Genomic DNA, 26,089 nt, shown 5'->3' with positions numbered 1-26,089 from the left:
ATTGTTTTTCAAAGTATATGCTCACTTTCTTACGGAGATGTTGCTTTGTCAAAAATTAAAAAGCCTTCATTAGCAAGAGTTGGGGTGATATATCTCATTATATGTTCATCAAAAGTCATCATCGTCAAGGTTGCGCACACAATCCGCTAATTATCGTTCGACATTAACGCGCTATGTGTGTGGCGCTAATGTTTTGGGTCTTAGGCCCCAATATTAATTGGGCCTCACATATGGTCAAAGAAGTCATATGATTTGGTCAAGTCCAACTCAAACATAGTCAATGAAATATTCAACCCCAATCCCGAGTTACGTATGATTGGTTTCACCAATTAAAAGTTCGAAAACAGTTTCTGTCGATTTTAATATTAGTACATAGCCAACGACTATAAATACTCACAAAACATCCTAATGAAGTGCGTTTTCTCCGATATTCTCTCTAAGTAATTCCAAATTTATATTCACATTCAACCTTCAGCTGACTTAAGCATCAGAGGGACTTTCCTGGGTGGCGTCCCCGGTTATTAACCTTTGTTCGTTTTGTAGGTTGATTCAAAGATCTTCAACCACCTTCAACCATCTTCAATCACATTCGACGTCATGGAATTGGATTGGGATAAAATATATACTTCAACATGTGGATGTTTCTACTTCGACATACATCTGGCATTACTCTTCCCCCACTTAATATAAATTGTAAGTTTGTAACTAAGTTTCACCCAAAAGAAATACCAAATTGTCATTTGAAAGAGCAGTTTGATCAAAAAAAAAAATATTTTTTGAGATACCATACTAGATATATTATGAGAAATTTCCCATTAGCATAACACAGGGTTGGAAATAACTTCCTAAATAACATTATTAAGGGCAAAGATTCGATACATATGTGAGCTTATATTCTATTGATGAACAGCAAGTAGTTTATGATTGTAAAACTTTGGGTTTTTTAGTTCTGGGTTGGGGCTCGTCTACGGCGGATTTCGGAAGGCGGAAGCTAAGCAAGTTATCCGTTTCCCTTAAATCTTGAGCTATCACCCTCCTCTGAAATTCTTCGAGATCTGTTATCACTTTTGTTGCTGTAAAGGTTAGCCTTTCACCTTAAAATCCTCTATTATCCTAGTTATTCATAGACCAACCCTATCAAAATTCGAAGTCTTAGAACACAATTAAAGGGCAAAGAGCATCAACAAGAGGTAACTAGGTACCAATATGCAATGATTTTACTTTCATATGGTTAAAAAGTTTCCATCTTTTGAGTATTTTTAATAGATTTTGTGGATGGTTATTTCCAGTTAATCATATTTTTCTATTATCATAGTTTTTCATAGACTTTCCAATCTCAATTTGAAGTCTTGAATCAATTAAAAGGAAAAAAACAATACAAAAAGGTAGTTAGATACCTTTATGCAATGATTTTGATACCAAATGGCTATAAGGCTTGCACCTTGGGTCGTTATTAATAGAGTTTCAAAATGGGTATTTCCTGTTAAGCATATTAGTTCACTGTCTAGTGTAATTCATGCTGAAAATTGTCCAAAATCTTACCAAAAGGTGCTAAATAGGAGTGAGATTGACCCTAGGATACAGTACCTAAAGAATGGGTTGTGTCATGAGAAACTGATTAAGGTTTTGGATAGTATTAATGATTTGAACTCAGCTATTAAGGTATTCAAATGGGCTTCTCTTCAAAAACAGTTTAGGCATACAGCTACTACTTATTCTAGGATTATATTGAAGTTAGGTTTTGCTGGAAACTTGGATGAGATGGAGGGGTTTTGTAGGGCGATGGTTCAGGATAGGTGTGAAGGAGCAGAAGCGGTTCTTAGTGAGTTAGTGGATATTTTTGTTGGTAATGGTAGGTTAGATGAAGCAAGTAGGGTGATTTTGGTTATAAATTCTATTGGATATAAGCTTTGTATTGCTAAGTGGAATGATGTCTTAAGAGCTCTTGTGGAGGAAAAGAGAGAATTTTGTGACGTGTTATTCATCTATAAGGAGATGGTGAAAGCAGGGATTCTTCCTAGCGTTGATACATTGAATTATTTGATAAAATCATTGTTTGATGCGGACATGGTCGATAATGCATTAGATCAATTTAGAAAGATCAAGAAGAAAGGGTGTGTTCCTAATTGTAGGACCTTTGAGATCGTTATACATGGCCTTTTGGCTGCAAATTTTGTGGAAGAAGCAATTGGTGTGACTAACGAGATGTTTGAGAGCGGGGTGAAGCCTGATTTGAAATTCTATACAAATATCATACCATTGTTTTGTAAAGAGAATAAGCCGGAAAAAGCCATAAGGCTGTTTAACATGATGAGAACTTCAGAGTTTAAGCCTGATTTTTGCATGTACTCGTCGCTGATCAAATGTTTGTGCATGAATCTCTGCCTCGAGATAGCAATTGAGCTATTCCATGAGATGGGAAATACCAGGATTAGTCCCTCAACGGAGGTGCTCGTAGACATTCTAAATGCTTGTTGTAAGCTTGGGAAGCTTGACCAGGCAAGAAATTTGTTAGATAATATTGATAATAAGGCCGTTGGCCCTTCTCCGTACAATGTGCTACTTCAAGGTTACTGTGATGCTCATTCCTTACTCGATGCAATAGATCTAGTCGACAGAATGTTACATTTAGAGGTTGCAGACCATCTATCCTGGAATATTCTTATTCGAGGGTTTTGTAATATAAATTATGTTAAGCAGGCTTATGAAATTCTTGGGAAAATGATCACTTTATCCCATGTACCCGACTCCTCTACTTACTCCGCCTTTGTGATGGGCAAGTGTAATTTAAACAAGTACGAGGATGCTCTGGAGCTATTTCAACAAGTCTGTAAGAAAGACTTGATTTTGGATTTCAATTCTTATGACAAGCTAATTCGAGGTCTTTGTGATTTAAACAAGTTTCAAGACGCGTCTAAAGTGTTTATATATATGTCATCTAGAAGTTCCGCCCTTAGTTCTTGTTCCTTCAGCAGTTTGATCAAAGGTTTTTGTTCAGTTGGAAGAGTGGACGAAGCAATCAGGCTGCTAAACATTGGTCTACATTGCAAGAATCCTGTGGATACTTGTACTTATTCGGCTATAACGTATGGTTTGTTAAGACTCAACAGGCTATCGGAAGCTCTAGCTTTCTTCTCTCAAATTTTTAGACGTGGCCTGGTTCTCGATGTGGATGCATATTGCAGACTTATTCAGTGCATGGTTGCGTTATGTGAAACAAATTATTGTGTTTTGCTTCTCAATGAGATGGTCGATGAAAGTTCACAACCTGATTGTGTAACAATTGCTAGCGTTTTATCACATTTAGCCGACCAATCTCAGTTACATAAAATATGGATGACAATAAGAAAACTTTGCCATGAAAGTGAGGCTATCGACCCGAGAACTTACAACTTACTGATTAATGGTCTTTGCAAAGAGGGATATAAAACTGAGGCATGCCAGCTGCTTGATTTGATGTTAGAGAAAGGTTGGGTTCCAGATGCTAGTACTCATGGGTGGCTCATTGGATCTATCTCTAGGCAAGAAGCAGAGCTTCAGTTATCAGAATCTGACAATTCGGTTGTGCAAGATGAAGTTAGTAGCATACTTTCTGAAGAATTAGGGGAAGCGTAAACGGCTTTGTGTTCCATTCTGCTGTGCAATTGGCAGATGAATAGCACCTCTCTTATGTGTGACCAAATGATCTGTCTCTTGACAAGGCCTAGAGCTTCAAGTATTATAATCTGAAATCTAGTCTTGCAAAATCAAGCATGTACTGCACTTTCTGAAGGACTAACCGGATAAGGGGAGCATAGACAGCATCACAATTTTGACTAATATGCAGTTGTTTAAATGCGTATTACCTCTTACCATATGTCCATACCTGAATAAGTATATCCAGCTTTAACATCTCAATTCTAACTTTTCGTTTGTTGTTTGCTAAGCATGTGTGTTTTGATTGGATCAGAGTAGTCTGCAATACATCTGGTTGAAGGCAGAGTAAGAGTTTACAGCAAGCTCATTCAGTCATATTAATATTAAGCGCCACATTCAGTGCGACCTATAAATTTTTGCTTTTATACACAGCTTAAATGCTTTTTACTGGTAATGTTCAGAAGAAAATCCTGTGGAGAAAACCAATCACCCTGTTGGAGTGTTCCTCTAAAAGCCAAACTTATAAGAATATGTAATTTGTGTGATTGTTAGTACTGTATTGAAGCAGAAATCTGCAATAACATATGTAACTTCTGTCGTATAGTCATTTGATCATTCCATGTATCATTGTCACCATTTGTTCGTAACGCTTCGTTTTCGTATGATGATCAACATGATTCGGCCATTCAATGTTTAAAAGTAATATACTCCAATTCAGGTATAGTCAGCAAAACCTTTTGAGCAATCCACAAAGGAGTATAGTTTCTACTAATAATAGTAGTAATTATAAAAAAACACCAAAATTTCTTTTTCCTAAACAATAAAAATTCTATCCTCAAACTAGTTTACAAAAATCCATTAATAGCAAAGTCTAAAAACAGCAGTAAAATTGACATTCATGGATTATAGAGATCTAACTAATTTTTTCCATGAACACTACAAATTACATCCTCAAAAACTATTTTACAAAATAACAAAAACTCAAAATCCAGGCCAGAGGATGTTTATCAAAAAACATTAAAAAAAAAATCTCTAATCTTCTACTGATCTTCTCCCTCAACCACAACACAATTCATCCAAAATCCACTAAATATCAACTCATAAATCAACATCACAAAACTAAACACGGTATTACCTAATTTACTAATCCCTCTACGAACCAAAACAAGCCAATTTCAGACCATAAATTTTTAGCAAATTGCGATTCAAGCAACCTTAAGCAAAAATTAATTTAATGCATAGTGCAAAATATGGCTCTCATCACTGTATCGTTGATACCTTTATGTTTACTATTCACATTCCTTCCCAATATGATTAAGATTCTCATTACTCCCTCCATTACTCTCCACCGCCATCGCGACTGGGCCGTTTCCATTACTGACTTGATCAACACCACCATTGCAGACCCCACCAATTTTCTCAACCTTAATTGGGTTTAAATTCGGGGCCGGATCAGGAGCTAAAACCGGAACAACAACATTATTATTAATAACCTTCTTCGGTTTGATATTATTAAACTTTGAAGAAATACTCATGACATAGTCAATTGCTTCTTTCGCTCGTTTCTTAGCCAATGCAGATTCTCTAACTTTTCTCTCAGCTTCACTTGACGATTGAACAACCACTTTATTCATCGAAATCTTCGTAATCCTCGCTGCTAACGTCAGAATCCTAGCAGCCTTCTCATCAATAACCTGTCGATTTTCTGCTTCGGACCCAGACCCAGACACAAGCCCGGGTTCCGACCCATTATTGGATTGAGATTTTCTGGGTTTCTTAAAATCGAATAACTTGAAATTAGGATTTGAACAAAGAAAGCAGAGGTAAGGAGATTTGGGGGTGTTAGGAGGGACACATGTGATGTGAGAGATTGAATTGCATTTCAAGCACGTGAGGGTACGATTGTTCGAAGAAGATGAAGAGAGACATGGAGGTGGGTTTAAGGAGTTCGGGTCATGGAGGTTAAAACAAGTAGGGCAAAACGACGTCAGATGGAGTTTGAGAACACATGAAGTGCAGAGTTTTAGGGGGTTTGCACGATTTCGTAGGTCGTTATGGAGGATCCAATGGTCGCCGGAGTTACAGTTGTGACAGACGTTTTGGGTCATTTTGATTTATTTTGATTGTAATTACATAAAGAAGACTAGAGAGTGGGAATTTAGGGTTTTGGGATTTTTCGAATAGAAGAAGGAAGAGTGTGGATGAATTTAGGGTTTTTAAGGAATTGACGTTGCTAATTGAATAGTAGGGTGTTTTTGGGGAGGACTTGGAGCTTAGTCACTAAGGTTTGAATCTATAAGAGCGAACAAGTATGGAATTAAATTTGAAGTCTTCACATTTAGACATGTCTTTTTCTCTATGAACAGGTAGATTAAATTTAAAATAGAAATTTATCATTAATAATACAACTTATTCGCGATCCGTTCACAATAAATTAACATATGATTTATTTTAATAAATCCACCTAAGGGGTTTATTTATGAGAATAAACTCATCTAATGTTTATAGGTTATCAAACATGTAACCAAGGTTCATTCTTAGCTAATTGCGAATAGGTTGTATTATTCTCAGCAAGGAACCCCTTAGATGGATTTGTTCAAAAATAAATCATAAGAGGGTTTATTCTCAGCGAATTGCAAATAGGTTGTATTATTAATGACAAATTCCCCAATTTAAAATTAATTATAAAGGGTAAAATAGGTAAAGCATGCATAATCAAATTAAGATTATTTAGAACCCATTTAAGACCATACACCATCATATTCGACGTAATAGTTTAAGTAGTTGTTAAAAGTTAAATGACGTAAAAATGGGACTTTTAAAAAACATAATTTTTCGGTAAAGTAGCACCTTTATTTTTTGATCCAAGTAAAGTAGCAACTTAAATAGTGTTAATTTAGTAGTGCAAATAGTTGTTTTCAAGATATTACAACTTCGAGCATTCTAAAATTTAAAAGTAGTCGTTTAAGATTTTTATATATTTTTCTCAACAAATTATACTCTACAGGGTACTTTTACAAAATAGTTTTAATTTACACTAGTTAATTAAACATTTAAAAATATCTAAAAACTACAATTACCTAAAACTACTTAGATTGCTAATAGCTATCTAAGCAGCTTCATTGCGCCCAACAGACACATAATAAATATATTGCTTTAGAACTTGACTAAAAAACAGTATACTGCTTTTTTGATTTCCAACTAATATTGAGAGACATTCCAAGAAACAATAGATAACCTGATATAGATCTTCTATTATCTGGGCAAGCTTCCCAGGCTGAATCACTATAAGCTCTAAGAGTTAAATGATCTGTTCCTTGAAGAGCAATCCCGTGTCCACCTGTGTAAAGGACATAATTTCAGGTATAAAAAAGAGCTTTCCAATGAGAATTCTTTAGAGATTGCATGAACTGACTTAAATTTTGAACACTGTAAGACAAATCAAGTCTAGTATTAGCTAAGAAATGTAGCTTTCAAATAATGCTCCTATATATATATAAGGGGGTCATCAAGTAAGGTGCCCTCAGTGGCAGAAAGTTTAACATTCAAAGGTGAAGGAGTAACAAACAACCTTTTTAAAAGTAAGAGCTCCCTTGTCTCTAAGAAGATCTCTAGTAAATTTCTTTTGAGTTAACACAATACCTTCTGATATATAGCTTACTTCTAGGCCTACAAAATAATGAAGTTTGCCTAAGTCTTTAATGGTGAAAACTTGATGCAGATGTTTTTTAAGAAGAAAAATTTTCTCATCATTACTACCATTACAAGAACATTATCCTCATAATCTGCAACAAAAACAACAAAAATATCTTATGTATTGTTTAGGAACAAGTATTTCATTTCAGATTATGAATTTCAATTATGAAATCATAAATGAAACATTTGAGAATGACAAAGTTTGGGTAGTCATTCTCAAATCCTCAACTTTAACTACTTTAAAAACAATGGTGGAATTTGGTCCAAATCTAAATTTGAAATTTTTTTATTTGCCAAACAATAGATTTAAACCAATTCCAAATTTCAAATGAAATCATTGTTCCCAAACATTACATTAAAGGATTTTGTAAACAAAGAGTACTCATTTTTGACTATACAATATACATAACCCAAGCCATTTAACTCTGTTAACAACTTGGCATGCCATTACCTTGACACTTGCTTTAAACCATATAGGGATTTTCTTAGTTAACAAACCTTCTCTTTTGGATTTAGAACACCTTTAGGCATATGCATATAAAGTTCTTGACAACGGGTGAAAAAGTTTCTTCGAAATCAATGCCATACTTTTAATTGTATATCCCTTAGCTACTAGTCTAGCTTTGAATCTTTCCAAAGATCCATCTGATTTCAATTTAACCTTATAGACCCATCTACACCCTACAGCTTTTTTTCCTTTGGGAAGATTAACAATGTTCCAAGTGTTATTCTTTTGTAAGGCATCTAATTCTTTCTTCATAGTCCCTTTCCACAAAGGATTATTGCAAGCTTCCTTATAACAACTTGGTTCAATGTATTTGGAATGATCTTGAACAATCTTATGATGCTGCTTTCACAAGGTATCATAGTCTACCAAATTGCACCGGTGTTTCCTAACATTACTGCAAAACAAAGTCCTTAAAATGTGCAGGTATTTTGACAGCAAGATTGGCCTGCAAGACTTGTTTGACTCATTGATAATAGCTCTTTCAATAATTTTTGAGGCAATATTGTTATTAGTACAAGGCTTTCTGGGTAAAGACTTGTGTTCAGATTTGTCATCTAAACTAGACACAAGCAAGAAAAATTGTTGTAGATCCTTACCTCTTGCACTACAGTGATATGGAAAGAATTTTTTTCATGAAATTGAACATTTTTGGACACAAAAACCATTCGGGCGTTCAAGTCATACAATTTGTAACCTTTTTTACTATGAGCATATCCAATAAATATACATGGGCGTGCTCTAGGGTCCAATTTGGATCTTTCCCTTTTTAAAGTGGAAGCATAAGCTACGCGTCCAAAGGATTTAAGCATCTCATATGATGGTGCCTTAGAGTATAACATTTCAAATGGTGTTTTCTTGTTCAAAATGGTAAGAGGCATCTTGCTAATGAGGTGTGCAGCACATTGCACACAATCACTCCTAAAAGACATAGCGAGTTTTGATTGAAAAAATAATGCCCTTGTGACTTCTAAAAGATGTCTATGCTTTCTCTCAATAACTCCATTCTATTGTGGAGTGTCAATATAGCAGGTTTAATGTACAATGTCTTTTGCACTGTAAAAATGAAGGTGAACTCAACTCCCTTGCATAAATTTTTATTTTTTTATTGAATTGTGTAACAACAAACTCATAGAAATGAGCAAAAAGAGTTGGAAAAACTGTTTCTGTTTTGTCAAAAAAAAGGAATAAATCTGGAGAAATCATCAACTAGTGATGAAACTAATACAATTATTTCTAGTGGGGAGTTTCATTGCCCCCCCCCCCCAAATATCTACATTTTATAACAATTGAAAATTATCACAAGTTTTTATTGAACTTGAAGAGAAACTACATCTGATCATTTTTGCCAGTCGCCAGAGAAAAAATTGTACAAAAAGAACTTTATTCTTAATGTCTATGCTTCTAAATCAAGAAACAAAAGTTGTAAACTGTTGGAAGGTAAATATCCAAGTCTGAGATGCCACATTTTCATTATATAAGAGAACCTTCAACTGTCCTGGCCTGATTCATCACTTGGAATACAATCTCTGATGGTTGTGCTTTATTTGCTAATGCATCACTGATTTTTATCAGTGTGTAATATATGGCCTTTTTCGCTTTACCAAGAAGCGAAATTCTCTTCGTCAGATACTCCTGCAAGTAACATTTATCAACAAAGAAACAAATCTTGCAGTTTCACTAACTTGTGCACAGACAGCAAATTGAATTGAATGTTAGGTACATACAAGACATTACTTAAAAGAGCCTATTCCCAAAATATTGCAAAATAAAAAAATAATTCCCACTTTGCATTATTTGGGAAAGTATTTCCCACAATACCGTCCACGTGGAAAATTTAATTTTTTTTTTCAGATAAAACCGCCATCTCAAGTGACGGTTTGCCTTAACCACAAAAACGCCATCTGAAGTGGCGGTTTGGTCCAGGTAAACCGCCACTTCACGTGGCGGTTTGCTTGTGACTTTTTTTTTTTCTTTGCCTTAAGTTTTTTTTTTCTTTCATTTTAAAATAGTGAACGCAACATGCATTAAACTAGTTCAATACCATCTATTCCATAATAATCAATTACGAATCAGATTGTTTTGAAAAAAATAATTATGAAACTAATGCAAAGATATATTACAATTATGGAAACTCATACAAGAAGTTCAAGTCGTATAAGAATATACAAAGCTTGTTAAACTACAACCCCCGACCCCTTTTGTTTTGCACACCGGTCGATGAGATGGTGTGAACTCGTCAACCTCTGCTACTGGGCCCGGCATCGCCATGATCGCTGAAACATACATAAGTGTTATTAAAATCATTTAAATATTATCAGATTGAACATGTTGTTACAAAATTTAAAAAAAAAACATACTTTGTTGACCTTCGAGGGCATGTTTTCTTATTATGACCACTACATCCACAAAAGGTACACGAGTTACGAGGACGCTTCAACGGTGCATCCATTTCGTTCCGTATACGAGTTGATCGCGGACAACCCTTTGCACGCTTCGTTGAGGGATGTGGAACAACTGTAGGACCATTCCAAGGATCGGAAGTGAACATGTCTGGAACGGGCATGAAAGACTTCTTATATGTCGATACGTATTTTGTAGTGCGAAATGAAGGGTCCACAAAAGCATCGTACGATATGTTACGAGCTCGACATACTGCAAGAACATGTGAGCACGGTAACTTGAAGATGGTTGGTTTCTGACATGTGCATGATGTTGCTGTGAGGTCAACCATGTAGGATTTTCCACCTTTTCCTGCTATCCTATTGCCACAACCAGTGGTGACCTCGAATATCCCACGCACTGTGTCATATATCCTAACATCATGAAAGCGTGCTTTTTCAGCATTCTTATCAATCGTATCACTTGGTTTCTTCGCATACACATGTCCACTATCTAATCTGCTTCTCCCTAAATCCCTCCTTGTGGCAAAGTATTCGTTTACCCGGTAGAATGTCATCCTAACTAATGAAGTGATTGGAAGTGACCTGGCCCCTTTCATAACGCCGTTGAACGCTTCAGACATGTTTGTAGTTCTCACTCCATATCGATGCCCACCGTCATGAATCAAAGTCCATTGGCGCTCGGGAATAGAACCATCCACTAAGTACTTGTACGCGTCCTCATTAAGCTCTTTAAGGCGATTCATGTAGAAATTATACTTCCGAATCTTTGTCTGTTCAGAAGCTTTTCCAAATAAGTTCTTAACCGCTATGTTTTTAAACTTCTTATGCACGTTTGAAGCTAGATGACGTTTACAAAACCGATGTAATGCATATGGTTCTTCCCTACCTTTTCCAACTCTGTTCATTGCATGCAAAATTCCCTTGTGACGATCAGATATAACACATAAGCCGTCCCTCTTAGTGACATAATGCCTTATACAATCCAAGAACCAACTCCATGTGTCGTTGCTCTCTCCCTCCACAACGGCAAAGGCAAGTGGGAACAACTGAGAATTTGCATCTATGGACATACCAATCATAAGTGTGCCTCTGTACTTTCCGTACAAATGTGTACCATCTATAGAAATAAGGGGACGACAGTGGGGAAAACCCTTAATGGATGGTCCGAAAGCCCAGAACATTCGCTGAAACATCACTTTGGTAGGATCCATTGTCGGTTGGACTTCCCATTGCACCACTGTTCCGGGATTAGATTGCATTAATGCCTGCACGTACCGTGGAAGCTCCTCAAAGGACTTATCCCAATCCCCAAACACTTTTGTTATAGCCTTATTTTTGGCCAACCAAGCTCTCTTATATGTTATTACAAATCCGTATTTATTTTTTACAAAATTAACGATTGACTTCACCTTAAATGCTGGATCAACTCTAATCATATCCACGATAAGATCAGCAACAAATTCAGAAGTAAGGAGGGGATGGTCGTCACTGTAATGTACTGAGCAATCTTGATTATGACCCTTATATCGCACAATCTTAAATGATCCCGTTGCGGTCATAACAGCTCGCATCCTCCATTCACAACCTATATCCTCCGCATTAGTGCATTGGATAACGTACTTTGAAGGCTCCGACTCAATTACACGGAAGTTTCTATTATTAGAAATCGCCCATGCTTTAACATTCTTCTTAAGGTGGTCTAAGGAGCTAAACTCTTGCCCTATCCTAAAGTCTCCATTTTCATTCATGGAGTTGTCATCGTTCTAGGTCATCCATGCATCAATCAATCTTTGATCAACCTCATCAATTCTAAGCCAATCTTGAGATGGAGCACCATCTCTAATCGCTGCATCTAGAGCTTCTCTTCTTTCATCATCCTCTTCTAAATCAGAATCAATATGCTCATCCTCCTGATCTAAAGAGTCAACCTCGTTCGCATTAAGGCTACCCAAGTGACTCGTGGAAAAGGTGTTCATTACACCACCACCAATGCCACGTGAATGAGTTGGAGAGCTATTCTCATCCAAGTGCTCACTAACGTAATTTGGGTTACTTAACATTTCTGTGAATGTATCATGGCGTACACTAGGACCTGATTCTGGAAGTTCCATGCTAGTCATGACTTCCCTCGCATTATCCAAACTTGCAACCAATTCAACATAAACCTCCATTGCCGTTCCAGGGGCTTGTGATGCCGCATAAGCAAGAGCACTTATGGTTTCATCATTCTTAATCGGGACTAACACATTTTTTCCAGTCACCGGATATTTCATCTCCAATTTTAACATAAAAGAGTTGCGATCACAACCAATTACATCATAGACTTTGCTAACAAACACCTCAAAAGTCGTATTTTGACGATGGATAAACATCACTGTATTTAATCCTCCATTATACCCAACATCGGATCCAGTATAACTTACTTCCCCACCCCAATACACTATAACGGGATAATGATCCATATTCTGCAAATACAAAGTAATAAACTTTCATTGAAGCATATCATCAAACACTTTATATGCATACAAACCAAATCCTAAAATTCAACTACAAATGTGTAAAATGTAAGCTTATATCATGAAAACAAGAGAATTTATTAAACAATCAATGTATTTATAACTTCAATTGAAAACAATAATGAACAAAATATTCAATTTGCAAATTGAAATAAATTAGGGTTATGTTATTACCTTAAATGATGATGAATATGAACAAGTAAAGAAGGAGAAGATGAGAATGTAGTTGATTAATTTAGTTAAATGAGAGGAATTGTGAATATGAAGTAAATGAGAATTGAAGAATTTTTTTTTTTTAGATAACCGGCAGCAGCGAAGGGAAGGAAGCAAATGAAATGAGTGAAGAAAAAGAACAGATACTGCCGTTTTGTACAGGTATAAAACCGCCACTTCAAGTGGCGGTTTACCCAAAATTTTTTTTTTTTTAAAAATAAAAAAATTACCAAACCGCCATTTCATCTGGCGATTTTCTTCAATTCCCTAAACAAAACCGCTACCTCAAGTAGCGGTTATATTAAAAATTAAAAAAAAAAAAAAATTTCAAAATAATCCTACGTGGACGGTAAAGTGGGAATTACTTTCCCATTTTAAGGAAAGTGGGAATTATTTTTTTATTTTGCAATATTGTGGGAATAGACTCTACTTAAAACAATACTTTTAGAACGCTTATTGGACTTTAGTCTTTCTTCCATCAGGGACTGTAATGTGATGTGACTTTCCTTGTAAGATTTTATAATCAGCAAAAAAATTTAAATTGCAGCATGTATGATCTGTACTCTTGCTATCTACTTCATAATCCAACTACTATGCTGTGCAATAAAACAATGTTTACCTGCAAAATGTGTTGTATTAGTAGTTGAAACTTCTCCTTTTGCCTTCGTATTCATTGAACGTTCTTTTCTCAACCTTACAAGCAACAGTTGTGTCTTGGGTGTCATCAATGTAACTTGCCCTACTTATTTCTTTATAAGTTTGTTCTTGGGTTAGGATTTTATATGCCTTACAAACTGTGGGCATTTTCTAAATCACAAGAAAATACAAACAAATCAAATCAAATCAAGAGTTAGTTATAACAACCTACAAAACAAACTAACACTCCTAATATGCTAGAAATTCCTCAATAATAAGATCTGCCAGCTTATTATGTACTGATGTAGATGCACTTGCAGCTTGATTACATACTGGTATACTTGAAGCTTTTCTGCACACACGTTCAGGAACATCTTTACTGAGCTCCTCAGTATCTTCATTATGTTCTATAAATCTGTACTGATGATTGGTACCGCTAGTATCACTATAATGCTTGTGCTGATGAATACTGATATACTTAATACCTTTCGGACATGTAGTTGCTTTTATGTAGGCTTATAGGATTACTTTTTACTTACAAACAAAGATACAAGACCTTTACATAAAAACTAAAAAGTCTAACTTTGACTTTTCTAATTAAAGGGCTTTGTTTGATAAATTTTATGAACTTTCATTCTATAATTAAATAATTGAATTTAAAGGGCTTTTTAAAAATTCAATCAACCTATTTTAATGGAAATAAAAAATATTGAGCTTTGAGTTCATTACTGGAATCTTGAAAAGTTGATCTCTACAACAACTAAGAAAATTTATAATTAATAAAAGGAAATTGAAAAAAGGGAAATGATCGAAGAAGTGCCAGGGAAGAGGCAGTGCATGGGAGGAACATCAACATCGATGCATATTGTTGATTGATCCATCTCATGCTCAACCTCTTCCCTAGCTCTTCTAATTCCCACTACACTATCCATACAAAACAAAAAAGTTGAGTGTTCAATATAAAATAAATTTAAGAAATATGTTAAATTAGATGCAAATAAATAATAAATTTGTAAATAAGAGTAATAGAGAAAATATAAATTTATCATTGAAAATGAAAATATTAGAATATTTAAAAAAATGTATAAAAATAATATATGTAGCTAACTTACTAGAATATAGAGTATAAAAAAAGAAAAAATGCAACTTTTGTATAAAATCTAATTTTAAATAGAAAGCATATGTAGATTAAAATTGAGATTTTTTGAGATACAGAGAGGGGAAATAAATTTTTTAGTAGGTTATGAGTTAAATCTTTATTAAAAGAGTAAAAGAGAAAACCCGCAATCACAAGATTAACTAAAAATTCTCATCTAAAACTCAAGATTGAATTTTTTTTTTTTTTGTGGCGGGGGATTATTTGAATCATGTGGATTTTTTGAATGGCTTAAATTTGTTGGAGCAATTAAATTGGCAACAAACTGTATATATACTCCATAATGAAAGGTAGCATGATTAGTTGTAGGCTTGTACTACATGGTGGTACCAAAGACATGCTGGTACTAATTTAAAAAATGTACTCCAAACAGTTGATGCAGTACAAGCTTGTGTACTAGCATTATCAGTGGACAGTTGTTTAGCTGAGCAGCATTTTTACACTTTTCTTTGGATAATTCAGGTAGGAATACACCAACAGGAGTTTAGACTTAAGACTTTTAAGAAAAGAAATTAGAATGTTCAGAATATGTAATACTATATTCTTCTTTAATGGGTCCACAAATGGATAGAAATTAGCTCATTGTTTTATGTTCATAGGCATGCCAAGACAATGAAATTTTTAGTGAAAATAATGAGGCAAATAGAGTAAGAGAATATGTATTGAAAAGCATGCAAATGCTCATAAATTTATTGATATGATCAAAGACTAGTTCTTTCTATCAGATCATACTCTCCAAATAAGTCTATTGGTTTCATTTATTTTTTTCGCAATTGTCGAGACAATATTTTCCCTTATATGAACAGGATCCCACCAGATATATGAACAATAACTACAAAGTAAATGAGACTAGTGGGCAAAATAGGAGGGAGTGGTATATATATACATAAAAGAAAGCCTATCACCGGGGAGAACGTCATAGAAAAAGGAATGCGTTGAAGACTAGCATTAAGATCTAAGGCAGATGAGGGAGACGGCATTTTTATGAAAAAATATGATTCCGGGAAGAGAAATGCAGCTCGGTACTCATTGACATCCTGGCATTCCAAATTTCGAAATTATAGATCCATCCTGATGGAAGAAATGATACGGTTAGACAATTTGATGAGACTTCAGAGATGAGTAATAGAGGAAAGAATTGATAGACAAGCAGTTCAACTAACGCAGCTAAGTTGGAGTGTATATAGAAAAACCTACCAAGATAATAAATAATATCAAACCTTTAAAAATCATAGCGATAGATCAAGACGGTAAGCAAATCTATACAAACGTTTAAATTGTGCAAAAGATACATCAAGACGGTAATCTAAAAGTACATACAAATTTCACTCTGCCTTTCCACATGAGTGTAGATTGGGAAATCATGAACAACATTGAAGCAAAAGGACTACATATACTACAAGAAAAACTCGACTTATAATAATTTTCTAAGCTTTCCCATTTTTGCCTTTTGGGATGACAAAGTCTTGAGTCTTGACTAGACTATTTACACAACACTACCACAATTATTTAAGACCCAAGTTACATCCACGATCATAAATTTTCTCAAATAAGTTAACTAACTAGACAGGGACCACAGATATACTCCTTTGTTGACAGTTCATTCAAAGAAAAGGGATTCTTTACCACATTATAATTACTCATCAGTCACATTAATTCATCCTAGATCAGATCATGCATTGGTGTATCCTACCACTTTCATAATGTAAGCTTGCGCGTTAGCAAGCTTCTCAAAATGGATCTAAGTAACATCAATGAAGAAAGGAAGCAAACATTTAACAATAACAAATTTGTTAGAGAACATGCTGCTGCATATGGAAAGTAACCAGTTCAATGCGCTTACCATCATCGCTCTTCAATTAAAATTTCTTTGCACGTTGATTTATTATGTCTCATGCCCTTGCATCTGCTACACTTTTACTGATGTTTCACAACGTCCTGCAAACCAAAACGCTTCTTTGTGGGCCTGCCTGGAGGATGACGAGTAGGAGGGGGGGGGGGGGGGGGGTAACTGTCACTGTAGCCTGAGACAAATCATTCTAATTAGTTTCGTTGGTGCTTGGGATAGGATGCAGAGTCTCAGCATACGTCAACCTGTACCTTTCCACAGAAAAAATATTGAGTACATTATTCATACGGACTCCTACCCACACAGATAATAACAGCTATAGCATGGCAGTAGGGTAAATGAGTCAACTGCCACCCTTTGCAGCTACAATCCCAGTGATCAATGTCTACTAATTCTATGGTTTCTCTGCGCACATCAAATGTGTTACCAGCTGAAAGCATAATTTGAAAGGCACGAGATTTCAAGCTTTCCTTCTCCACTTTTTCTTCCATTGATGGGGTTAACCTTGATAATCACTGATTCGACTCCAGTCTTCGTTCATAAATCAACTCCATTATCTTAGATCGAATAACATCGACCATTTGTGTGATGGAGAACTCATGCGCCTCTGAAGCCCAGCTATGAAAAACCTCACCAAAGTTCAATGACAAATGATTATATCTTGCACCTCTAAAGTAAGCATTCGCCCATCGCTCAGGTTCACTTTGCATGACCCAATCATAAGCTTCCGTGGAGATACTTTTAATGCTGTCAACATATCTTTGAAAGTCTCCAGGCGCTGGAGCATAAGCATCAGCATAGAAATCATCAACTAGTAGGCGCTTCACTTCATGGGAAAACTGCCCTTTAAGATCTCTAATAAAATTCTCAGTCAAGTACCTAAAACAGTAGGCATGAAAAGAATTCTCAAATATTCGAGCTATTGAATCCTTCAAAACCCTTGTGTCTATCTGCTACAAAGGTTATTGAACCTGGTATTTGCATCGCAGACTTCAACTGTAACAAAAACCACTACCAGTTATCATCCGTTTCTGGGTCTACCATAGCAAATGCAACCGGAAATATGTCATCATCCCCATCACAAGCATTGGCAGCCAGAAGTGTTCCTTGATATTTCGACTTCAAAGCTATGCTATCAAGAAAAAGCAGCGGCTGACACCCTTGCTGGAACCCATGTAATGAAGCATGAAACGAGACGAATAGATGATGAAAACTAGAATCATCTTTGGTTGTGAAAGTAGCAAAACTACCCGGATTCAACTCCATTATCTTTTCACAAAAATTCAGCAGCTACTTATAAGCCTCTTTATAAGAACCTTGAAGTTGCTCCTTAGCAACTTCTTTTCCACGCCAAGCCTGAAAATAATTTATCTGAATACCATACTCCTCCTTAATATCATTAACAAATCCTTAGTCTTGTAATTTGGAAATACTTTCAGCTTCTCTTTTACAATACCTGATATCCAGCTTTTGGTGAAACAGCCCAAACCAGCGTAAACAATATAATAATATTGTCTACAAAGCACAGCGGAAGACTTATAGAAGTCTGGGCTGAATCTAACCTGTGGCTCGATAGCCACAACAACCAATATCAGAGTATTTGAAAACTTTACATAACTGTAATACAATTGATTACAAACCAGTTATAAACTAAGTTAATACATTATAAAATATCTAAACTCTTTTAAATTTTTACAACACATGATTTGTCAATATATCATGATAAGTTAACTTTCCAAAAACGATGTCCTCGCTATCGCAACACATGACACATAAAAGAGCAGCACATCCATCCGCACTAAAGTTGGCAACCTAAAAGTGGATCTATCCCCCCGTAAGAGATAGGCCCCATCAAAAACTGTCACAATTGAATTGTTGAGTAACCCAACAAACTATTACATTTATATACAAGTCATTAACAAACATCTCCAATCAAATTCCTTGTTCACTTGGTAACTATTTATAAACTTTATTTTATCCAAGTCCAAACTCTTTTAAAAGACCGTTTGGTATCGACATAAATACGGCTATGAACCTTTAGTTCATAACGAATCAAAATACGGCTATAACTTTACAAGTTAATAGCGAAATAATACGGCAACTGAAACATATGCTTTCTTTGCAAAACAAGCAAAACTTTATATACCAAACATATTTATTCAATACTCATTAACAACAATAATGTAATAACAGTTTAAAATGTGGGAATATAATGGACCATCAGGAAGTAGGCTTGATCTAAATCCTGAGAACACGGGTGATCGTCATCACCGAAAATACGGCTCTTGCAAGAACGAAACGGGATCGGGGGCTCGAGACCGATCCGAATAACCATTACCTATTATCAAGCTATAGGATTTCACAATAATCCGGATATAAATATCCGTCGCCAATTCTCAAAAACAGACATTTTTCAATGTCGAATATTTTATTATAAAACAAAACAAGAATTCACTAAATTTTCTTTTGAAATCACAATCATTATTTAAAATATAAATCAATTCATCATCATTTAAAATACCAATCAATTCATATGTTTCCAAATTTATACTTGAACCAAACACCTATATTACTCAAATAAGAACCATAACCCAATAATACCAATCCATAAATGGGGAATAATAACCCTAAATTAATCTCAAATACCCAATAAATAACCTTAAACATCCAATTTATTTTATAGTTCCTAATCCCACTTAATAAATTCCATTTTAGTACCATATCAGGACACCTGTTAGTAATTCGGTCATAACTTCCTCATAAAAACTCGTATAGAGGCGATTCAAGTGGCTACACGACCATGATTCGGAGCTCTACTATTCTTATGAAGACACTATAACCCAGAAACAATCAGAACGGCCCCGAAAATGACAAAACAAAAAGCTTTTTATTGATTTTTATGACAGCCTGTTGGTATTTTACTATTTTGAACATAACTCTCTCATATGAACTCATTTTGGAGCGATTCAAGTGCCCACGCGACCGCAACTCGAAGCCTACAAATCTCATGAAGACACCAGAACCTCAAAACGACTCTAACTGTCTCAAAAACAGCAACACAGGTTTGGACAGAACAAAAAAGAAACCTCATTGTCGATTTTCATGACAGCCTACTAGTATTTTAGACATAACTCCCTCATACGAACTCATTTTGGGGCGATTCAAGTGCCTACGTGACCGCGACTCGAAGCACTACAAATCTCATGAAGACACCAGAACCCAAAAACAATCAGAACCGCCCCAAAATAGCCAAAACAGAAAGTTCAGTGTGGAAACTGAAATTTCAAAATCCAAAATACCAAGTTTTATACTAGAAATAATAACCCAAATAACCAATACTAATCAACACTAGCAAGAACCCAATTACCAATGGAACTCATATACTCTAATTACACTCAAGTTGATGCTTAAATTTGAACTAAAGACCCAAATTAAACCATGAATACTAAACTACTACCAAAATTCAACAATTATTGTTTATACTTAAGAACATAAAACTACTTTAAAACATTCAATTTATATTTAAATAAAATAGTTTGTGGATTACCTTGATGAGCAATTTCTTCAATCAAAATTCAAAATCCAACTTCAAACACAAAAGGGATGAAGATGGTGATAGTACTAGATGTGTTCTCTTTCTTCTACAATGGAAAAGCAAACATCAATTTTTTAGATTTTGAGTTTATGCTTTAGAAGAGAAATTTTACTCTAATTGATAGTGAAGGAGAAAGGGGAATGGAGTATATAGGTTTATAATTGATAGTGAAGGAGAAAGAGGAATGGAATAAGTAGTTAACTTGATGAATCATAAATTACGTGGCAAAATTGCGGGTGACTCAACTTCATACTCATACTCATTAAAATATGAGATGGGTAATACACCCATATTTTTCGTCGTATAATTTATTTGGTCCCAACAAATAAAAAAAACTAATATCTAAAAATTGTAGTAAAATTTTACTTTTAAAATGACAAATTCATTTTACTTATTTAAATAGTAAATTTTTAACAGAGACGTTTTTATAACTGTTTCATTTGGTTTCTTGATATCTTGTTGTGTGAATACCTCCTTCACATGTATGTGTGGTGTAACAGGAGCGGAAATCTCGATACATAATTAACTTTTAATAATAATGTTTAATACAAGAATATTGCGGAAGTCTCAAAATGTCAAACTGTTAAAAACATTAAATCATAAAAACTGAAACTGTTTAAAACAAAAGTAAATATTACATCTGATAAGAAATATTATTTGCTAAAAATGAAAAAAAATACATCATCATCAAGTCATCAATAAAGATACAAAAAGCAGCTAAGTTCTCAATAAATAGTAATTGTTGCGGCCTGGATCGGAACCTGAACTAAATCCTTCAAAATGCTGTCATCCATGATACGAATGACAGCCGGTAGAATCGGTCAGCGCTTAACGCCGAGCATAACTTCCTATCCAGCTCAAAATACGAAAATTATACGCTACATAAGTACGAACTTATAATTAATTAACATCACCGTACACTTTTACCATATTCTTTTTCTGTTCCACACTTTTAAGTCATTAAGATACCATTCTCAATCCTGACGGAAGTACGTTATTGCCACTTATACAATTTGGTAATCTTAACACTTAAGTAAGTTCATTTGGTTAATACTCATAACCGTACCATGCATCATAGCATCAATACTAATCAAGTTTATCACTGATCAACAAGCACATCAACATGACACCTGATATATGTAAGGGTCTGGTTAGGTGAGGACCGTAGTCCTAAACCCTAACTGTGGTGGGAGTCGTCACCGCTCCAATACAATTTATGCTCGAGCTCTACAGGATAGGTAGCTAACCCCCTGTCTTACACCGCATTTTACGTGCCGGCCAATACGGGCCCCGGGATTTTACATGTCGGTCCATGGTTCGACATTACCTTACTATCAGGGTCATTCAATCAATATTCATTCACACAAGTACATCACATTTTTATTACTACAATTTGACATTGACTTTGACTTTGATCAACTTAGGTGATAACCTCTTTTATTTAATAAAATTCTAAATCATAACGTAAATTAACCTTTATGTCTTTATACATTCGTTATTAAATTTTTACACATTAAATTTTATTTTTTAACTTTATTTTTAATAGCTTGCTAAATTTACACTAATAACTTAATATTCTATCAATAGTCTCCAAATTAATATTTCCCACAAGTAGCTACAAAAATCTATCTCTCTTTAAATAAGTTTCCAAAATCAACATTTTCAACTTTACAATAAATAAAACTTTATTCTCTTCAAAAAAATCAAATATTCTAATTAAAATTCAAGTTAAAATTTCATCATTTGGATAAGTTTTCAAAATTCTACAAGTTCACCAAAAAGCAATATTTCAAGTTTAGAAAAATAAGTAAACTTATTTGGTTTGCAAAAATCAACATTCTAGTTGTAAAACAAATAAAACTTATAATTTCACAAAAATCAATATTTCTAGTTTAAAAAAACAAGTCAAACTTATAATTTTCACAAAATTAGTCAATATCTCTAATTATAAAACAAGTAAAACTTGTAATTTCACAAAATCAATATATCACACATAGTTTAAGTGGCAAGTTTACTAAAAATATTTTTACATCAATTTACGTAAATTTTGGTCAAATAGTTAGCAAATAAAATATTTTGTATTAAATAGTGATTAAAAGTTACTTTTATTATGAAATCTCATGTATTCAAGAAAAACACTTTAATATTTAATAACTTATAAAAATTTCTCAAAAATATCTTTTTAAATTGTTATCTTATTATTATCACAAAAATAGTTGTAATAATTTAAAATAGTAAATCAAACTCTTTGTTTTATTATATGATAGTGGTTGAATGGCCTATGGGTGTTTTGGGCCCTTTTCACATAAAAAGAACGACTTAATTTAATTTATCATACTAAATCCTAGATTTAGATAATTAACATAACCACTTACAAAAATAAAAACTTTACACAATAACATAGAAATTTACTATAACTTTAAGGATAAACTTAAATCTCAAAATAAAGTATAATAACAATATTGTTAATATAATCATACTTAGTAAAATACGTTCATAAAATAACTTACTACCATATAAACTAGTTTGAAGGCTAACATAAACATATTAATAAAAATTCTAACATAAAAAAAATAATAACATTCCTAATGTAACACTTAACTCATAAACATACTAGCACTAGTTTATAACATAAATCATACTTAATATCACTAGAATATAATTTTGCACCCAACTTCCTAAACTTGTTCAAAGATTATTAAATTAACATACAAAAAATACTTTTAGTATACACATACTAAATATAATCTTGATCATAATTTCATTAAACTAACTTCCTACTAAAACATATCAACATATTTCATACTTTGCATATTATAAAGTAAATATAATGTAAAATTCCACAAAAAGAGTAGAGTAAGAAGTTATATCATACTAACACCAAGGATTAGTACTAAGTACTAATTAGAAAACTAATAAGAAATAAGACCCTCCAAGATAGATAATAGTGCTTCAAAGATAATTAATCCAAACTCCCAAAATAATGATGATCTTCTAAGCTCCCAAAATAATTAAATCCAAACTCCAAAAATAATAATACATTACGTGACCAAAGTAATAACCCAATAATGCTCCATAATGATGATGATTTAACTAAATAACGAGTGTTCTAAGCTCCATCTTCTTGAATTTCTTCAACTAATAATAAACGTATTAAGGTAGTAAGATTTATTAAGGTAGTAAGATTTAAGTGAAGTGAAAATATAAGAAAGAATGTTAGAAAGATTTGATGATGGTGGTATAAGTGATCTCATGGCTAGGAGGGTATTTGTAATGGGTTTAGGCAACTTTGTAGTTCATTAGATTGTATGAAAAAGTATTTTAGGAGTATAGAAGAAGATTGACTTGCGTAAGTGATTTAGAGTGTGTAAGTGAATGTGTAAGACTTAGAGTGTGTAAGTGAATATGTATGAGTTTGGAATATAAAAGAAGGTTAGCTTGTGTATGAAAATGGTGATAACTTGTGTAAGTGATGAACATCATGGGTTATATAGAAAGGATTTTGGTTCATCAAATTTTTTTTCTAGTATGTACAAGTAAATACACTTTAAAATAATGGGTAAATTTGATAATGAAAATATATAGTTTACTTAGAAAATTTTGCTTAAACTATACTTAAAGTTAATAATAAAAATAAGACTCGTTTTTATATATAAAATAATTAAATCAAAGTTATAAGGTTAAAATAACAAGTAGTAATGTTAGTTTAAGGAAGAAAGTTAAAACGTAACATTTTACAAAACCGTGAATATAATAACAAAATTTTACTTTTCGTACTATAAAATAATAAAATAATATTTTAGTGCTTATAAAAAGATTTTAAACAAAATAATATTTTCTTAAGTTTAATATTTAAAAGGAATTACAAAATCGAAAAAGGTTTAGAAATTAAAGATGGTTTGAAATGGATAACCAAAGGATTAGAGATTTGAATTGAAAATTCGAAATAATTAATTAGAAGATTATGATTAAAAATTTTGAGTCTGTTACATGTGGGGTTCATCTTCTTGATGCAGATAAGTTGTGTTCTTGATAGCCTTGATGCATGGATTCTCCATGGACAACCGTCTGCTTTGCATTTAACCGTCACACGATGACTATCATTCTTCTTATATTTGAAAGCAAACTAATTAGCAAGGGCATATTTACGTAATCTCAGGTTTATCATCAAGAGGTATGTCCATTTGGGAATCAAGAGGATCAACAAAATCATCAAGAGGTTTATCATCCACCATATCAATGAGAGCATCAACTGCCATTACTGCCTCAGATAAAGAGGTTCTACTTGACCTACTGACGGGCATGCTCGAAATCTCAGAAGCAAGAATTTCTTCTAGCATAACATAAATATCTACAGTCCCACAATTGTGATGAAACTTGATCATACGCATCAAATCCTTATCATTGGATATTGTAATGAGGGTCTTCCTGTTTCCAGGTAAGAAATACTTGATAGACAATGTTTCAATATTCCAACCAAACATTTCTGCTACCTCCATTTTAAAGACTTCACCATCAATATCAATAGCATGAGCTTCTCCACCATAATAGCTCATTACACCATCTTTATCAGTATTAAACTCGCCACCGGATTGGCAAATTGCAATCAATTTCTTCTGATCCATAATCTACCATAATAGAAATTTCACATAATACAAATTGATTTTCTCAAAGGAGAATACTAAATGCAAATCACAATTCACAACCACCATTATTACTTCTCTCAAATCAGAAAATTAAACCTATTTACATTTGCAAAATGTCAAATTCAACATTTTCAATAAATAAAAACTAAAACCCAATAATTTTTACCATTATAAGATCACTACTTTAATACATAAAAAAAATCACTACTATAAAAGGAAAAAACAATTGGGTATTCAAATATCAGATAATAATGGTAAAATAAACATCATAAAGTTCTAAAGTATTAATCTTTCTATAAATTTAATGGAAAACTATTATGATTGTTGAATCTCAAGAACCATGTGAATAGGAAACAGAAGGAAAAGAAGATTGTTTTATTTTTGATAAATTCTAATACAACATTATGTCCCTTTCATACTAATAAGACTATCACAAACACTCCCTTATAACTAATTATAATTTTACTACTTAATGTATCTATAACAAAAACCCACAATATTAGAGTAAATTATGCACTAAATTCAGTGAGCATGAAGAAGGTATAACAACAATATTAATCAAAAGGATGCAAATAGTAATAAATGAAATAGGATAAGATTGTACCTTTTTGATTTCGGAAATGGATTGATGATGGGATTATAGGTTTAATATTTGCCCTGAATTCTTACTGAAAGGTGGAAGAATGAGAAGTAGTTTGAATAGTCTGTATATGTGCAATTGCAGATCGAAAGAGAGAAAGGCACGCGAGATAAACGTGAGATGATGGGAGATTGGATTTGTGTGGGAAATAGTGCTATTGAAGTTGGTGTTATAATCTATTGAAGTTGATGTTATAACCTATTAAAGTTGATATTATAATCTATTAAAAATTGGCATTTGGAGTTGGTGTTATAACCTATTAAAATTGGTATTATAACCTATTTGGAGATACCAACTTTAATAGGTTATAATACCAACTCTTACAGGTTATAATACCAACTTCAATAGGTTATAACATCAACTCCAAATAGGATTACATAGTGTGCGTTTTTCTGATAGTTGTTTTTCTAAGTAATAATAGGCCAGCCCATTTGAGACGTGACTCTTATAAAGACGGTCTCAAATAAGAAAATCGTAATATTAAAAAGCTATAAGGATTCAACTTTAAATTTGGCAAACATTTACAAGATACACACAAAGAAAAACATTTTAGAGATCTGCCCTTTTTCTTAACAAGCGATGATAAGAATACTGAA

At 33.6% G+C, this 26,089-nt stretch overlaps 3 protein-coding genes and 1 pseudogene across 4 annotated transcripts; 1 reads left to right on the top strand and 3 right to left on the bottom strand.

Annotated features, from left to right (window-relative positions):
* The first annotated feature begins 770 nt into the window (after nt 1–770).
* On the top strand, nt 771–4,326 carry LOC130817823 (pentatricopeptide repeat-containing protein At5g64320, mitochondrial-like). The gene has a single exon (XM_057683737.1). It carries the CDS (start codon nt 1,423–1,425, stop codon nt 3,613–3,615), a length of 2,193 nt encoding a protein of 730 aa, XP_057539720.1. The 5' UTR covers nt 771–1,422; the 3' UTR covers nt 3,616–4,326.
* A 45-nt stretch (nt 4,327–4,371) lies between these two features.
* LOC130817824 (uncharacterized) lies at nt 4,372–5,982 on the bottom strand. Its single transcript, XM_057683738.1, has one exon. It carries the CDS (start codon nt 5,742–5,744, stop codon nt 4,926–4,928), a length of 819 nt encoding a protein of 272 aa, XP_057539721.1. The 5' UTR covers nt 5,745–5,982; the 3' UTR covers nt 4,372–4,925.
* A 2,746-nt stretch (nt 5,983–8,728) lies between these two features.
* LOC130817822 (uncharacterized) lies at nt 8,729–16,892 on the bottom strand. Of its 2 annotated transcripts, XM_057683736.1 has the most exons (4): nt 16,607–16,892; nt 13,591–15,834; nt 10,198–12,707; nt 9,918–10,113 (listed from the first exon to the last, which is right to left on the bottom strand). In XM_057683736.1, the coding sequence occupies exons 3-4, from the start codon at nt 11,988–11,990 to the stop codon at nt 10,077–10,079; spliced, it is 1,830 nt and encodes a 609-aa protein (XP_057539719.1). In that variant the 5' UTR covers nt 11,991–12,707; nt 13,591–15,834; nt 16,607–16,892; the 3' UTR covers nt 9,918–10,076. The 2 variants fall into 2 exon arrangements, 1 of the variants encoding a protein (XP_057539719.1); XR_009043862.1 differs by lacking the exons at nt 13,591–15,834; nt 16,607–16,892 and adding an exon at nt 8,729–9,472 and having other exon boundaries at nt 9,979–10,113; nt 10,198–12,130.
* LOC130818550 (uncharacterized) lies at nt 15,843–25,461 on the bottom strand (annotated as a pseudogene).
* Between the last annotated feature and the right edge of the window lie 628 nt (nt 25,462–26,089).

The sequence above is a fragment of the Amaranthus tricolor genome, chromosome 7, assembly GCF_026212465.1.
Source record: "Amaranthus tricolor cultivar Red isolate AtriRed21 chromosome 7, ASM2621246v1, whole genome shotgun sequence".
NCBI classification, from domain to species: Eukaryota; Viridiplantae; Streptophyta; class Magnoliopsida; order Caryophyllales; family Amaranthaceae; genus Amaranthus; species Amaranthus tricolor.
This window is presented reverse-complemented; position numbering and strand designations above follow the sequence as displayed.

What these genes read in the sequence shown, in the direction of transcription:
- LOC130817823 (XM_057683737.1), top strand. Translation starts at nt 1,423, where the DNA reads ATGGCTATAAGGCTTGCACCTTGGGTCGTTATTAATAGAGTTTCAAAA.
- LOC130817824 (XM_057683738.1), bottom strand. Translation starts at nt 5,744, where the DNA reads ATGACCCAAAACGTCTGTCACAACTGTAACTCCGGCGACCATTGGATC.
- LOC130817822 (XM_057683736.1), bottom strand. Translation starts at nt 11,990, where the DNA reads ATGAATGAAAATGGAGACTTTAGGATAGGGCAAGAGTTTAGCTCCTTA. An exon ending in TGCCCTCGAAGGTCAACAAA is followed by an intron (nt 10,114 to 10,197) that starts GTATGTTTTTTT and finishes TGTATGTTTCAG; the next exon opens with CGATCATGGCGATGCCGGGC.